Source organism: Perna viridis, chromosome 3 (assembly GCF_037379345.1).
Source record: "Perna viridis isolate PV_CMFRI_1.1 ecotype Kerala chromosome 3, ASM3737934v1, whole genome shotgun sequence".
NCBI lineage: Eukaryota > Metazoa > Mollusca > Bivalvia > Mytilida > Mytilidae > Perna > Perna viridis.
The window spans coordinates 49798074-49816073 of record NC_142447.1 but is presented as its reverse complement, the minus strand read 5'-3'; the positions used below and the strand labels follow the sequence as shown (position 1 = coordinate 49816073).

Genomic DNA, 18000 nt, shown 5'->3' with positions numbered 1-18000 from the left:
AATTATCCTGCTCTCCAATTGCATTATATACAGGAAGATCTTCAGTAATCCCAGTAACTGACCTTTAAGAAAAGTTGCATACAAAACATCAAGTTAGTTGCTGGAAAAAGTAATGAAAAATGTTGCCATTTACAATAAATGTTTGAAATAGATGTTCAAAAGGACAGGCTTTAAGCATGGTACAGGACTTTAATTATGTTGCTGTCTGACCTGTTTTTTCCTTAGAAAATATGACAAAAATATTTGGTTCAGACAAAATAACATAGTTTTAAACATTTTTTTCAACATATACTTACAGGATTTAGCATCTATAATTAAAATGTCATCATTGAATGGAATGAGAATGATTTCCCTTCCACTTTTGGAGACAAACAGGTGACTTATACTGCCATTATATGTTTTCTGATACAGGTTACAACCATCAGAAAGATCTTGGAATAGAACCACACCATCAGATTTTCCAACTAATAAAGTCTGGCTATCACTATAAAAAACAATACTAATGTGGTGGAGAAGAAGTTTATATACAATACATAAATGCTCTATCACATTTTTTTTCAGTTTAAAATTTTGTTGGTTTTTATAAATATCAGACAGGATCAAAAACCCACCATTTCACTTTTATTTCTAATTCAGAAACAGCTACAGACTAAATAACCAGTCTTAGTTTGATTGTTGCACATATAATAAAGATTGTGAGTGAAATTGGCATTCAGCAAGAGTTATGGTTCTTGGTTTGGTAGATATTGGCTAGAGATGAATGTATGGTTTTCTCAAAAATACAGATCTGAATAAAGAAATGAAGATTGTGGTGTAAAAATATAGCATATCATCATTTGTTCAGTGGGTTTTTCTACACCATGAATTACCTATATCATAAGCACTGAATTTTACATGGAATGGTCCTTAAATTTTGACATGAATGAAGTTTATTTCTGAAAACATGCATTCTTTACATATATAATTAAAGAACCTTAGTGAGCGCTCACATACCCCATGTGTACCCATGTTGGATACTCAAGTAAATTTGTTCATAAGAGAAATACACGTAGAAGGACCATGATAAAAAAGGAATTAGAGTGTTTTTTCAGGCTTTACACCTCTATCTTCAACTAAATTCAGTTACTCAGAATGGTAGTTTCAAACTCTGAGTTTTAATGAATCCAAAGTAAATATCATCATAGGGGATCAAAACATATGCTTGACCTGTAACTTATCATGGTGAACTTATATACCAAAAATCATGTCATAATCTGCAAGTGTTTAGAAAAAAAGTCTGAAAAACGGTTACTTCTGTGAATTCAACTAAGTTCAACGCCAGTAATTTCGATAAAAATCTTCAGGGCGGAACCAACTACAAACTTGTTCTGTAACTTCTCATGGTGAATTTATATACTAAAAATCATGCCACTATCTGCAAGCATTTAGAAAAAAAAGTCTGGAAAACGGTTATTTCTGTGAATTGTGCTAAGTTCAAGACCCATAATTTCGTTAAAAATCATCGTAGCAGAATGAAGTGTTTACTTGACCTGTAACTTATCATGGTTAATTTATAAATAAAAAATCTCGTCAATTTCTGCAAGCATTTAGAAAAAAAAATGTCTGGAAAACAGTTACTTCTTTGAATTTTGCTAAGTTCAAGGCCGTAACTTCGATAAAAATTATCGGAGCAAAATGAAACGTGAACTTTGCTTGTTACTTATCATGGTGTAATTATAAACCAAAAAATCATGCCAATATCTGCAAGTGTTTAGAAAAAAAAATGTCTGGAAAACAGTTATTTCTGTGAATTTTGCTAAGTTCAAGGCCGTAACTTCGATAAAAATTATCGGAGCAAAACGAAATTTTAACTTTGCTTGTTACTTATCATTGTGAAATTATAAATCAAAAAATTATGCTAATATCTGCAAGCGTTTAGAAAAAAAGTCCAGAAAACTGTGAACTTTGCTAAATTCAAGGTCCGTAATTTTGGAAAAAATCATCAGAGCAGAACAAAAGTTAAAATTGACCTGTGGCTTATCGTGGTGAACTCATATACCACAAATCATGTCGATATCTGCAAGCGTTTAAAAAAAAAGTCTGTAAAACTGAAGATGGACTGACTGATGGGTAAAAAAACATACTCTCCACAACTTCGTTGTCTGGGGTATAATTACACTAGTTACAATTCAAGGTTCTTTTTCATAATTTATTTAAGACCCATAAAAGAACTGAAACCATAATGACAAGAGCAAAGTTTATTAAAAAAGTTGAGAAGACTAAGTTACCTTGAAATGTTGACTGTTGTAGTAGTGTGATCTACTTTGGCTTGTCTGAAGTCTTCAGTAGCTTTATCTGCATCAAACTCTGGCTGTAGGTATTTCTTCTGAAATTCTGTGACAACCCTTGAAAGATCCCATACCCTAATTGTACAGTCTGTAGATGCTGAGTAGAGTATTGACTCATCAGAACTGATCAGTATCTGTAATATTATCATGCTATGACCCCTTAGTGACAGGCATGGCACTGCAGTATGTATTGGATTCTCTAACGTACCACAATATAGAACTAACAATTTCTGATCATTGTATGCTGGTGCAGTAACAGCAAAGATTTTATCTGAACCAAACAGCTTTAAGCAGGAGACACCATACTTGGTAGCAAACTCAGTGGTACATTGAGTGACCTGTTTTCCATCATCTATGCTATGAACATACCATGTTTTATCTGTGTCACCATTAGTAAACCCTGTCCCACCAGTGGCAACAGCAAAATATTTCTCAGATGGATGTAAGGTGATAATAGTTGGTGCATAGTTCTCTGAATGGGTGATTGAAAATAGATTTTTTCCTGACACCAAGTTCACACCTTTAGCATATTTTATTTCCTTATAACTTCTTCCTCTGTAGAGAAGTGCATTACTCTTGGTGATGTTGATAAGGTTGAAGTATGGGACCTTAGATGAGCCTATGAAACTCTCTTCAATATCTGTGTAACATGTTTCTAATGTATCCGTTCTGAGGACTGTAAGAGACTTTTTAGAAGAAACCACTAAAAACTGGCTATCAGGAGATAAGGCTAGATGTTGCACTTCCTCATCCAACAGTATTGACTTGAGAATATTTACTGAATTGTCCTTCTCACCAATGGTACACAGGGTAATGTTTGAGACTTCAATAGATAAGAGTTCTCATCATTAAATCATTAGAAACTGAAAATTAGTACATCTATAATTGTAAAATGAGATTGATTTAAGTCCCTTATAATTTTTCTTTGAATTGTAACTTTACTAGTCTTTAGGTAATTCAGTCTAGAAAGGTTTAGCCTCTAATTTCATTTTTATATGTTAATTATCATTATGCTGAAATTAAATTTAGCTTGGTAAAATAACCACAATGCATGCTTGTTAGACTATCATATAATTACTTCATGTACTCATTTTATAAGTCCCACTGATTCACAATGAGATCCAATCTTGTCCCTGAACTTGAAACAATCATGTAACTTACTGCTGGAGAAGACAACATATTGATCAGACACAGCAATACAGTTGGTTTGACCAGGAAACTTGACAATGTTAAGTGAATCAGTCCTTATCAACTGCTGATGTCCACTTTTACTACCAAGAATACTATACCTATAAAGAATAATATATTTAACTACAAATATTAATCAATATAAGTATTAGATATATAAATTCTTAAATTTGGCTACAACAGGATCAGATCCAGACATTTAAAAAAAGGGTTTCCAATTTAGAAATGTATGACGGTCATTACTTCCTTATTTCCTCATTTTCCCAAAAACTACATATTATCAACATTTTTTTTTCTAAGGTGGGGGGTTCTAACCCCCTGTAACCCTCTCTTTGGATCTACCACTGTTAAAATTTTTCGGTCTGGAATAAAGACTAGGTCATTATCCTGCAGACATTTACAGCTTGGATAGACACTAGGTCATTATCCTACAGATCTATACAGCTGGAATAGACATCAGGTCATTATCCTACAGACTTTTACAGCTGGAATAGACATCAGGTCACTATCCTACAAATTTGTACAACTGGGATAGACACCAGCTCATTATCCTACAATTTTTTACAGCTGGGATAGACATCAGGTCATTATCCTACATTTTTTTACAGCTGGGATAGACATCAGGTCATTATCCTACAGACTTTTACAGCTGGGATAGACATCAGGTCATTATCCTACAATTTTTTTCAGCTGGGATAGACATCAGGTCATTATCCTAGACTTTTACACCTGGGATAGACATCAGGTCATTATCCTACAGACTTTTACAGCTGGGTTAGACATCAGGTCATTATCCTACAGACTTTTACAGCTGGGATAGACATCAGGTCATTCTCCTACAATTTTTTACAGCTGGAATAGATATCAGGTCATTATCCTACAGACTTTTACAGCCTGGGATAGACCTACAAATACTTACTTCTCATTACAGGTAGCTCTAATTGTTTCTGTAGATCTTGTCAACAACCTCTCAGAATATGCTGCTGATCCATTGTCATTCATATCAAACATTGACAGGAAATCATGAGTACTATCTTTTACTGTTTCCAAGGCAACCAAAATATTGTTCTTTTCTAACAGCACCATCAAATGACTAAAGTCATGGTTGTAGTCAGCTGTAATCAGGTATTTAAATATTTATTGTCTTTTTACAATTTGAAGCAGTAAAATAAAATAACATTTTCTATATGAAACATTTTTTTCAGAATAAAATCATTCTTTTAACAGTTATAGAATTTAATGACATACATTAAAGAATGCAATCTTATAATGTTATACTTATGTTTTGGTATTAAATATGAAGTGGTGAAAACTGAACTAAATTTAAAAAGCATTTTATACATAATATATAATCAGATGACTTTGAACATTGGCAACAAAAAATGTATATATTTAAATATGCCCCTAAAACTTTCTTATAATTGTAATACTTAAGTAGCCTAAAAGAGGAAAAAGACCATGCAACGCTCAATGTTAAAGGCATTTATAATTCCTGTGATACCAAAGTCAAGCTGGTGAATCATAGTTATCAGTCAAGTATTGCCTAACCCTCAATGTTAAAGGCATTTTTAACTTCTGTGATACCAAAGTCAATCTGGTGAATCCTAGTTATCAGTCAAGTACTGTCTAACCCTCAATGTTAAAGACATTTATAATTTCTGTGAATACCAAAGTCAAGATGGTGAATCCTAGTTATCAGTCAAGTACTGTCTAACCCTCAATGTTAAAGGCATTTATAATTCCTGTGATACCAAAGTTAAGCTAGTGAATGCTAGTAAAAGTCAAGTACTGATAGTTCAAATGACAGTGAAACACAATCATCCACTAATATGTACAGACTTAGTAAGTACCAGTGAACACAGTAACCATTATATAAATCAACTTCTGATACTTCATAGACAGATCATTTATATATATATATACATCCATTAACAATTCAATGATACTGATGATTTGTGTCAGAGAAAAGTTTAAAACACTTAATAAATCAAACATTCAAAAAATGTTCTGACTTAAAATGCAACTTTCGTAACTGATTTATCAACAATTAAATTCTCCCTAGCTTTCCTTAGTGACTGAGTAATATTTAAAAATATTATGACTGTTTTGTTTTCTAACCCAATCCTTCTGGTGTCTAATGGTAAGAGACAGAAATACACGTAAATGATACATACCTCCTGCTACCCAGACTTGAGAGTTGATCATACATTGTACATAGCCATGTGGTGGAGGTAGACAATGAGACAAGGGAAGTAACAATGAGTGTTGATTATCCTCAGCCCATGTCTTGGTTTCAGCAACAAGTTTCTTTATGCATGGACTCCCACTATATTCCATACCAAACTGACCTAGTATCTAATATACACATAATAATAATGCTTAACTTTTTTCCTAACCACTTTCATTTATATGTACTCTTGATAATTCAAAACTTTTTACTGACAATGCTAATTTCTTCAACGCCATCAACTATATACTTGGTCAATATCAAATATGTTAAGAAGAACTTTCATTGGCCAAGCACCTATAGCTGTAACCTGGAAACTGTATTTTGAGACTTAATTTTAATTAACAAAAAAACATGATTTTCAGCAAAATAAATTTTACACCAAATAAAATTTCATACAATATTAAAGTAAAGTGTACATGAAAATTGAGGTTTAGAAGATATAAAAATATTAAAATATGTGATTAGTTTGCAAAAAAAAACTTTTTTGCAGTTCATGCACACATAATAAATCCTAGGAAAAAAAACCCTTTTGACAATAAACTGACATGGACAAGAAACAAGAAAGGCGAAAATTTAAAATACCCACAGAGACAAGCAACACAAAACCCCATAATAAACTACTAAATCAGGGGTGAACTCATGTGCTCAGGAAGGGTGAATATTTCTGCCTCTTGCAAGACACCTGTCATGCTGCCTAATAAAGTTCATAACCAGTAAAGAAGAGGAAAATCTGTGGTAGATGTACCATAGTTCATTTGTCATTCTTGGAAAATTAAATCATACCAATCAACTAGGTCATGGTCACTGTAGAACTTATGAAGTGAATATTTAAGTCAATGGACAACTTGTTAAAATAGGATTTATGAAAGCTATTGTTTAAGCAAGAAAATGTGTACGGTGACAACAATTTCTTGCAAGATATGACCTGTGAATTGAACACCTCATATGCTGGGGCAACTGGAATATTACCACATAGAAATGGATAGCTGACAATGGGAAAATAAAGTGGTCACAAGAGTTTCCTTTGTTAACATTCCTCAATTGTATTTTAAAAGATGATGGTCAAGATACCAGACAGACTTTGAAGGGCCTATCAAGATACCAGGTAGACTTTGATGTGTCTACTTCTTTAATTGATAAATACCTTGGTGAGAATTCCCCCTTGATACCTGCTAATTACCTGCAATGCTAAGTGTGAACTGTCCTTCCTGATACTGTCAAAGCCAAGTGACAACATCTGTTTAATAATTTGGATGTCATTGTAATCTTGTCCGTCATCAACATCTCCTACCAGATCCATCTCTGTTAGACCCATGTTCATATCTTCTATAACACTTGACACAGAGACGTATTTACACTTGGCATACAACCATTTATAACTACAAGCAATTTCATCATTGAAATCTTTAAATCTTCTACATTTCAAGAGGTGATGTGGATACTCTATCAGTTTTCTCTCGTTAGCACATGCATCATGAAAGTAGGTTGGCTGCTCTGGAACACCACGTAAGGCTTCAGGATAAGACCCTTTTTTCTTTTTGAAGAGTTCTAGAGGTTTAACTTTGTCATGCCATGTGCCTCTGAAGTATTCCACTAAAGTCTGGTACAGTGTATGGCCCTCATTACCTGACAAGTATCTCTTACGAGCAACCTTTAAAAATAAATCACTAAGTAATAGAATTTAATGCATGTTAACCAGATTCATTTTTGCTTTTTTCCAAATATTGAACATGTTAATTGCAACCATTATTGACAGAAATATTTAGAAAAGACTTCATGGTCAACAACTACATGCTTTCTATAATTTAATTTCAATGGTAATACAAAATATGTATGGCAACATTTATTTCTGTCAATAGTGTAAGTCATGTCATAATTACTTTATGAAACAATTAAGTGTACAAAATTGTACTGAAAACCCATTTTCTATGAGGCCCTGTAGGTGTCAAGTCCAATATGGGTTTTATGTGAATTAAAGACTTGTGCAATATTTTTGTGTATCATAAATTTACTGAAAGATAACCTAGGCTATTATAACATTTGTTGGATCAAAAATTATACTGGTTGACATGGTTTTCAAAATAATACTACATGTATAAAATTACAAGTTGATGGATGTTTTGCTTAAATATTTCATTGTTAGTTATACATAAAGGCACTTTACAAACTATGTACAGTCAGACTTACTATATGGAAGAAAAATTCATAAAATTTACCTCAGTAAATTGTCTATGATACCATGTGGCCACTTTTTTACATCCCGATTTCTTAAGGACAACATAATCCTTGATATCTTTAATAAGTAAAGAGATAACAGAAGGAGGAATCCTAATGTTGTAAGGATCAGGTGGTAGGTGGTAAAGGTATGTATCCTGCAGAGTTTCATCATCTAATGAGAGGAGATCCTCTAACTCAGTGTAACTCAATCCTTCACGAGAAGCACTCAGAAAGCCTTAAAAGTGAAATTATATGTTTTATTGACACTTTATAGCATTCCTAAGATCCATAATACTATTAATGATCTCAACGTGTATACATTTAAGGCATTCATTTACCTACCTAATTTTTTTTTGTGCCTACCCTAACTTTTATGGCCTTTATGGCTCAAGCATTTTTGAATCTAAATTGTTTTTCTATTAACTAAATGTAAAATGTTTTTGAAAGTAAACTAATGTCCCTACCTTTTTTTTCTTCTTGGTAACAGGAAACAAGACCATTATCTATTTTTAAGAGTTAAAATACAGACAACAACACACTCAGTTTATTCATCTACTAGTTTCTCCAAATTAGAGTGACATCATCAGGACAAAAAAAGTTACCAAATTAAGGAAATAGGGAACAAAATAGTTGATTATCAGATAGATAGAGATTTTTAAGATATCACTACTTACCAAAAGTTTTACAGACCATAGCATAGCCATGCTTCTTTTCCAAGTGGTCAAAAAACATATCAACTGCAGCCTGAATACTTGGTCCAACCTTAAATTCTGAAACATCAGTGCTTGATCTCCATAGTAGTGCCTGGTCCATCAATAGTTTGATATACAGTGGCTTAGCACACTTAACAAACATCTCCATCAAATGACGTTTCTGTGGTTTTGTTACTCTACGACTGCCAAGGGAACATAATCTTGTGATGAGCAGATCTGTATTGTCTATGCTCATGACTGGGACCTCAATAAACCTCTGCTCAAAACACAGCCTGTTTCTTATATTCTTTAGACAACAGTGTACATCAGGAAGCATTGAGACAATAATACGAACATTGCTTGGTATTTTGAGAGGTAGCCAATTTAACAAATGAGCTCTATCATGACTGGTTAGCTGGTCAATAGAGTCAAGAATAATAACTAATGTCTTATCTGTGTTGTATTTATTGAGTATTGATTCAAATAACAGAGTAATGTAGAGAAAATCACCTCCGAAATCAACAAAGGAGGGTAAAGTTTTCCCATTAATTTTCATTATCTGTTTAATAATAGAACAGATAACATCTCGTATGGTTGAGGATCCAACAGAAGTTCCCAGGAATCGTATAATGGTATCACAGCCAGGAAACCATTCTTTGGATAATTCTAAAACTTTGGCCATTATGGAAGTTTTTCCTGATCCTGATTCACCATACAGTATTAAAGGATGGCTATACTCCTTCAGTTCAGACTTCTTTATCATCTCAAACTTCATGTTTTTGTGAGGATCTGAATCCACATCCCTATCTATGTCACCATTGACATAGACAATACCTTTTTCTTTGTAAGTGGCTAACTTTTCCTTAATCTCCTCTAAATAGGCATCTTGCTTGTCACTCTCAACAGTTTGACTTTCCCCATGCTCCAGTGTATCACCATTAACTACTGCATCTGCACCAGTAGTTTCAGACATGCTGCTTTCTTCGTGTGTATCATTTTCATTTACTCCATGTGTATCCATCATTCTATCCTTTATGGTTTCCAGAATTTCCTCTCTACCACAAAAACTTACTAATTTTCTTTTGGCAAAGTGTAAATGGTGGAGAACCTCTTCGTAAAGCATATCCCCAGTAATTCCTTTCTTGTCTAGAGCCAACTCAATCATTTTGATCATATTTTCTTCAAAGTGTTGGTCCAGGTTTATAAGATAATCTTTATGTTCTTCATTTTCAGGGTCAACACCATTTGGGCTCCAATACAGTGTATCTTTTTTCATCTCATTAGGCAGCAGAACTGGTTGTACTTTAGCTAGTTTTAATCTTTCACGGAGATCTTTTGCTCCATGGTCAATCTTAATGGTATCATCCACTAGGTCAGTAAATCTTTCTACAAAATAAATCAATAGACAATGATTAGATGCACAGGATGTTATACAGATAAATAAGGAATTTTAAAAAATTAAAAAACTGTTATCACAACTGTTAGACACGACTTGCCTGTCATATATGGATGTTGTTATTTAAAACTTGATTGATGGTGACATTGTTACTAATTCTATATATTATAGACAACTTATTATACCAATACAACTATTTGACACCATCAAAGTGGACAGATTCCTAAGGTATAGTTTATTGTTTGTATATATGGAACTGTGGCACCATCAAAGTGGACAGATTCCTAAGGTATAGTTTATTGTTTACATATTTGGAACTGTGGCACCATCAAAGTGGACACATTCCTAAGGTATAGTTTATTGTTTGCATATATGGAACTGTGGCACCATCAAAGTGGACACATTCCTAAGGTATAGTTTATTGTTTACATATATGGAACTATGGCACCATCAAAGTGGACACATTCCTAAGGTATAGTTTATTGTTTGTATATATGGAACTGTGGCACCATCAAAGTGGACAGATTCCTAAGGTATAGTTTATTGTTTACATATTTGGAACTGTGGCACCATCAAAGTGGACACATTCCTAAGGTATAGTTTATTGTTTACATGTATGGAACGGTGGCACCATCAAAGTGGACAGATTCCTAAGGTATAGTTTATTGTTTGTATATATGGAACTGTGGCACCATCAAAGTGGACAGATTCCTAAGGTATAGTTTATTGTTTGTATGTATGGAACTGTGGCACCATCAAAGTGGACAGATTCCTAAGTTTATTGTTTGCATATATGGAACTGTGGCACCATCAAAGTGGACACATTCCTAAGGTATAGTTTATTGTTTACATGTATGGAACGGTGGCACCATCAAAGTGGACAGATTCCTAAGGTATAGTTTATTGTTTGTATGTATGGAACTGTGGCACCATCAAAGTGGACAGATTCCTAAGTTTATTGTTTGCATATATGGAACTGTGGCACCATCAAAGTGGACACATTCCTAAGGTATAGTTTATTGTTTACATATATGGAACTGTGGCACCATCAAAGTGGACAGATTCCTAAGGTATAGTTTATTGTTTGTATATATGGAACTGTGGCACCATCAAAGTGGACAGATTCCTAAGGTATAGTTTATTGTTTACATATTTGGAACTGTGGCACCATCAAAGTGGACACATTCCTAAGGTATAGTTTATTGTTTGCATATATGGAACTGTGGCACCATCAAAGTGGACACATTCCTAAGGTATAGTTTATTGTTTACATATATGGAACTGTGGCACCATCAAAGTGGACAGATTCCTAAGGTATAGTTTATTGTTTGTATATATGGAACTGTGACACCATCAAAGTGGACAGATTCCTAAGTTTATTGTTTGTATATATGGAACTGTGACAAAGTGATATTTCAGTCAATAGACTGACTGTGAAGCTTAGTGATCGACGTTTAATTAAATGATCAGAAAACAACAAAATCTTACCATGAATTTTGAAATTTGACTGTGGGGGCATATGCATGAAATGGATACAGCATTGTGGTATAGTGGTGATAATGCACTGCATACGTGAATGACCTATCATAAAAGGTTCGTACTAAACTGACCAAATCAGAAAATTAACATCAAAATCTTACAGTGGACACTGTTGCCAGAAAAATAACACCTTAGCCTCCCCTTCCACAACATTCATCATAGTCAAGACAATATTAATATCTTCTAAAATTCCAAGAATTATTAAAATGATGTTGAATGGTGTATATGTGGATAAAAGTAAATATATCTACCGAAGAACCTTAGCTCTCAGATTGTAAACATAAGCAATATATGAATTTTAAAGTTAGACTTACCAATTAGGAAAATTACTCTGAAAATTTCTAACACTTTAGAAGGATATAATTTATACATACTGGCTATAGTGTCCTCAGTGTTAATATCTTCAAATGATCTGAAGTAAGCTAGTACTCTATTCCTGTAATCATCACTGTTCACAATACCCTTTAAAGCTTCGGATTCTGTAACTATAGTGATATTGGAATTTCAATAAGTATCTTTGAATTAATATTACAAGAGATATCAGGGAGCTTTATTTGCATGACTGGATTTCACCTGAATGTTGAAGTAATTAGAAACAACAACAACTAAAATTCTCTGCAAAACAACATATTATTGTTTTATTCATCATATTGTAATGATTATAAATGAATGACAGTTAGGAATGATGCATTAAATATTCCCCCTCAAAATATAGTTATCTGACTCTGAGTCTGTCAGCTAGTAATTCAAAACTTATAATGACCTCCTATTTGAACTAACTTGGCAGACTGTTCTGTGTACATATGTCATAATGTTTCTTTAAGAAACTGTATTTTAGCAATTCTTGGTAGAATCCACTAATTCACAAAGGAATCACTGAACTGAGGTGTGTTACATTATTTGATATGTAGGTTATCAATGGCTATTTTTTCCCATGGCAATCATTGGGATGACCTAATCCAGAGACTATAGCCCTCAATTTGTACAATAAGTACAATCCAAATTATTCACTGCAGTTTAACATTTTTACCTCTTTGAATGAACATGAAAAATCTGTTTTATGTATATGTAAAAAGTACAGTTGAAGAAGTTTTCAACCAATCATATTCTTCATATGCTTGTGTGGCATCAAATGGTAGAATCATGTTTTCACTTGATTAAAATATTTATGTAGTTAACAAATACTTATTGATTTCCTATAAACATTGTGACATTGCTTTGTAGTCAATGTAGATAATGGTAAATGTATAATAAATTCAGTCATAACTATTGTTATAGAAACATTTTTGATGAGGTACAAAACTGATGATTTATTCAAGCAAAGTCAATTAACAAATTTCAGATTTCTTATTCTTATTAAAAGCAATTAGATATTGCCACAAATTCAAAATTGATAACTCAAAATGTAAATATTTCCATAAATGCTTAAGGGATCTATACACATCCAAAGTAAACTTTCAAAATATAAAAACAATTTTATACAAGCAGAAAAAAAAACATAGTTACCTGAATAAAAATACTTCAATCTTTGTTCTCTTGTAATTTTTTTCTCTTCATGGGAGTGGTCTGCTGCACGACGTAAGAATTCTGTCAGTTTAGAATAAACGGTGTTCCATTCTTTTCTCTCCTGCAAATACAAAATAAAGGCTTATCTAATAATGAGTGTCATCAAAACAGAACAAACACAGACAATATTGTGTGTACTACTTACTTCGTTTTATTTTTAAGAGAAAAATAGGATTATAATCTTTGGGTAATTAGGAAAAATCCCATTCATGTATAGTTGTAAAATTTCAATTTGCAAACATTTGTTCCTGAAGTCTTAAAAGCTGTATTTTTCAATAAATCAATTTCTACACCAGATTTTAGTATTTTTTACATCTTGAAACAAAGCCACTACAAGTATCTAATTGATTATTATTTGAAATGAAAATAGATTAAAGACCTTCTCTCTGAGGGGTGATTTCTGAGGATCCTCACTGTCATAGTTTGGTAGGTTATCAGTGATAGGGAGTAGGTAATACACTGCTGGTTCGGAATTATCATCACGTTTATACCACTTGTTCATCAGAAATGTATCACAACCTATCTTCATTGCTGTACGGAATAAAATCTTGTATTCATTAGCCTCAATCTCTCTTGGTATAAACCTTGATCCATATTTATCGCCAAGGAATAACTAGAAATAAAACAAACCTATTTGAAATCACTTTTTTTCATCATAATTTTTATTCTTGTAAGTTGGATTATCTCCTTTGCAGGCATCTTCCTTCATGCACATCCATATAGATATAGATGTATGGTGCCTTATCTTCTAATAAAATTTCATCAAAATCCATCGACCAGGTTTTATCAGTTAATTGACTTTTAAAGGTGGAAAGCTTGTAAGCTAATGGTATTGATATATTCTATAGTGTACTGCAGTTAAATAATTCTCTTGAGTAATTTATTTTCACATATTTCTTAAGTTTTTAAATACTTTGCCATAAGAAAGATATTGTAGACATATCAATAGTTTTCATATCCTTATTTGCTTTCTACAAAAAGAAATAGCCATTAAATTATATTAAACCTTAAGAATTGAAAAAGAAGTACCAGTAATTGTAAATTAATTTTTAGTACACACCACAAAATATGGCCCCCTTGACATTTCTTTACACGTAATGACTTCTTCCAGAACAATATCATTGGTGCTGTGATCAATGGATGCTTCATCTCTGACACCCCATCTATAATCTACAATCTGTAGTGAAAAACCAAATTACAGTTTGCAATATTGGAATCAGTTAATTACATAAATGGTATACACTTTGTAAGTCTAATGTAATAGAATCAGCTTACAAAATATAAAGTCTGTTAAAAGTTAAATAAAAAAAAAATGGTAACTTTTAAACCTATTTGAAACCATATAGTTACGAGACTACAGTTTATAATTTTCCCCCAATGGATTTACTGTGGAACAATGAAACAAACCATGTACATATACTCCATTAAAAAAATGTGAGTTCTACTTGAAGCATCATGTGGTGGTAGCCAGGTCATGCCTTTAGGCATCATTCATGTTGAAAGGGTAAAAAATTGACTGTTACTTTTTTTTGTGTACATGTATAAAGAAATTACCTTAAACATGTTGTGCACACCAAGTGACACGCAAAATAAATTTCAATATTGGCACTGAAGTAACTTCAAATAAACAGAAAAATAAAACATTTCATTCCTTAAAATCAAACTTTATTAATAAAATTTATCATAAAAAACGGATGACAGACGTCCCAGTAACAAAACGTAATTTGGTCTATCAGAAGCTTGCTATTTCTGAAATAACATTTTGCTTTCGGCAATATAACTAAGGTAAAAAACTTGCATGTCCAGCCTATAATTAAACATTGAAATTTTCAACAATCTGAATCTTACCTGGTAGTCTAAATTTCTTTTTAAGCAATATTTTCTTATCCTTGTAACACTGTTTTTCATCAAGTAGTTCCTATCTACTGTCATATCTAGGAGTATAAGATGGAATTCATATCATAAAATTATGTTATAAATCATTGAAGATTATATAAACATATAATACTATTTATATTTTCCCATATAACGTATATATACTGGAGTGTGATGTAATACACTTACTTAACAAATTGAGAAAAACTGTCTTACACTGATGTGATTTTCTGTCAATACAAGTGAAATGTCTGTGTTATGTATTGGATTACACAAATAATTCATTTTCATTACCAATTCCAAGTAACAAGCAATATACGTGTATATTAGCAAGCACTGCAAAGCAGTGTGAGCTCTACGGTTATTACATGTACTATCTTAATTTCCCATAAGATTCCTCAATATACAAAAGAAAAAAAAGTCCTGTCTGGTCCCTGTCCTTACATATAAAATTTAACATTTCCTTAAATATTACATTTCAGTAAAAATAACATCATCTTTCCTGATAGCGTGCAAGTCTTTTCTAATTGGTTTACTTATTAAAAGAAGTGAATATGATGTGTTTTTAAAATGTTTGGGAAAATCATGAATGTACGTCAATTGCTAGAGATGCCTGTAAGGATAAAAATTGGTGAGGTAGGTATAATGAAGTGCTATTAAGTCATCGACCGTTTTGAAAACGAAGAAGGGCTGAATTATTTAATAACACCACCAACAACAAAAAAAACAATAACTATTGGAAAAATAATTAATTTACTCAATCAACTATATATATATATATATATATATATATAAAGATCTGAAAAATTCACGATGTCAGAACTGTCAAATTTGCGATATAACTGATATCCTTCTTCAGCATAAATCTCATTACACTATATGAGCATAGAAGTCACAAAACTTCACGAGCATAAAACTCACAAAGTTCAAGATCAAAACAGATTCAGAAGCTGAATCGCGTACACTGTGGGTGATTGTACCTTTATCAAAGGTATATCACATATCACATATGTCACTGATAAGGAGCCTGAATGAAAATAACAAAGAGGGTCTTTTTATAAAAATAAAAAGTAAAAATTAACTGTGGAAAACAATTAAAAAAAAAATCCAAATATTGTAGTAAGGCATATTGATGTATAGCATGTAGTGCTGTACCAGCCTTAGACCAAGACCTAAAAATGAATTATTTTTTCTCGTTAATTCCATCTGGAGAAGTTGTTTGCAATTTCTTCATCCAAAAGCTTTCCCGAGATACTCTTTTACATTTTGACCAGTTTTTATTTTGTTCTATGATCGTAACAACAATGTTGTGGAGATCCTCCTGAGAGTGTCTGGCAGATCTAAGATTGCGACTTAGAGGGAGGTCTGGTTTGCATTTGTAGTCACTGCGATGACCATTCATATGCCTGTTGAAAGGTTGTTCTGTTTCGCCAACATACTGCATACCACATTGGCACTGGAGAAGGTATATGGTATTTTCAGTTTTGCAAGTAATGTCGCAAAAAATGGCAAATTCCTTTCCAGTGCAGTAGCTTTTAAACATTTTGGTGTGCAGCATCTTGGTACAGGTCTCACATCTTTTATCTCCACATGGTTGACACTGGCCCATTGTATTTTGTTTGGGGTGAGATGAAATCTCTGCTCTTACTATGGCATCTCTTAGGCTTCTAGGTCTACGGAATGCCAGGACCAGGGCTCCAGGAAAGAGCTTGGAGAGCTTGGGATGTTTTTTAATGTCTTTCCAATTTGAATGCAGTAACTGCGAGAGTTTCCCAAAGGCCGGATGGTATGTAAGCACAAAAGGAACCCTTTTGTTTTTTTTCTTAGGTTTGTACTCAAGAAGATCTTTACGGCTGATGTTGTTAGCACGTTCAAATCCCCGATCTATATCTGTTGATTTATAGCCATGCAATAACAAATGACCACAGAGTTCATCTAGACGTTTGTTGGTGGTATCGTCAGATGAGCAAATACGCTGAATTCGAAGTGCCTGACTGTATGGTATGCTTTTAGTACTATGTTTTGGATGACAACTATTGGGAGATAAGTATTGGTGACTATCAGTTGGTTTGCTGTAAAGATCCATGGACATTTCCCCGTCTTTCACAAACGTAGTAGTATCAAAAAATGTGATTTTAGTGTCAGAAATTTCATGGGTGAATTTGATTGATGGATGAACATTGTTGGCATGTGTGATAAAATTGTCTACATTTTGTTTCGACTCAGTCCATTTCATGTCAACATCATCGATGAATTGAAACCAAGAGAGGGACTTCGATGAAGATGTTGAGAGTATTTGATTTTCTGATTTACCCATGAAGATGTTGGCATACGAAGGAGCCATTTTCGTTCCCATAGCTGTACCATTGATTTATAGGTAGTGTTCGTCGTTGAAAGTGAAGTTGTTACACTTCAAAACTAAAGAGAGTAAATTAACTAGGCAGTCAGTAGGGGGGTCCAAAATATCTCATGATTCCCAAGCTTCTCTTCAGGCTTCTATACCCTCATCGTGTGGGATATTAGTATAGAGTGAAGTGACATCAAGGGAGACCAGAAGTGTTTTGGGAGGTAAAGGATTCATTGATTCCATTTTCCTCTGATAGTCCGTGGTGTTTTTAAATATGACAGGAGCTTTTGAACAAGGGGTCGGAGATGGTAATCCACAAATTCAGAAATTTTTTCGGTTGGGTGACTATTAGCAGAAACTATATTTGAAAATAATTTGTTCACAAACCCGTAAATGTTGAACTAAAGAAAATACGAATCATTGTGCTTTCTTGCTCTGGTAAGTCATTTAGGTCACCACAGAGAACACGTTTCTGTGTCTCCTCCTCAGCCATTTTATCGCGATTCTTCGATTCAAAGCATTTAAATCTTTTCAATACAATGTCATATCCATTTTAAAGCATGTGCTAACATCTAGTAATGCACCAACATTACTATCATCCATTGATAATTTTTGCAATTTGG

General features: G+C 33.1%; 1 protein-coding gene across 1 annotated transcript in view; it reads right to left on the bottom strand.

The window, feature by feature from the left end:
* LOC148622740 (uncharacterized) overlaps window positions 1-18000 on the bottom strand; it is a 24875-nt gene extending 6875 nt beyond the window's left edge. Inside the window, exons 1-14 of the mRNA XM_088572889.1 lie at window positions 17765-18000; window positions 15004-15089; window positions 14216-14332; window positions 13535-13768; window positions 13096-13216; window positions 11964-12074; window positions 8637-10040; window positions 7962-8197; window positions 6926-7396; window positions 5690-5870; window positions 4435-4630; window positions 3489-3616; window positions 2268-3150; window positions 297-484 (exon numbers count right to left, since the gene is read on the bottom strand). Coding sequence (XP_088429015.1) covers window positions 297-484; window positions 2268-3150; window positions 3489-3616; window positions 4435-4630; window positions 5690-5870; window positions 6926-7396; window positions 7962-8197; window positions 8637-10040; window positions 11964-12074; window positions 13096-13216; window positions 13535-13768; window positions 14216-14332; window positions 15004-15089; window positions 17765-17870 — 4462 coding nt within the window. The 5' untranslated portion in view covers window positions 17871-18000. The remainder of the gene's footprint in view (window positions 1-296; window positions 485-2267; window positions 3151-3488; window positions 3617-4434; window positions 4631-5689; window positions 5871-6925; window positions 7397-7961; window positions 8198-8636; window positions 10041-11963; window positions 12075-13095; window positions 13217-13534; window positions 13769-14215; window positions 14333-15003; window positions 15090-17764) is intronic.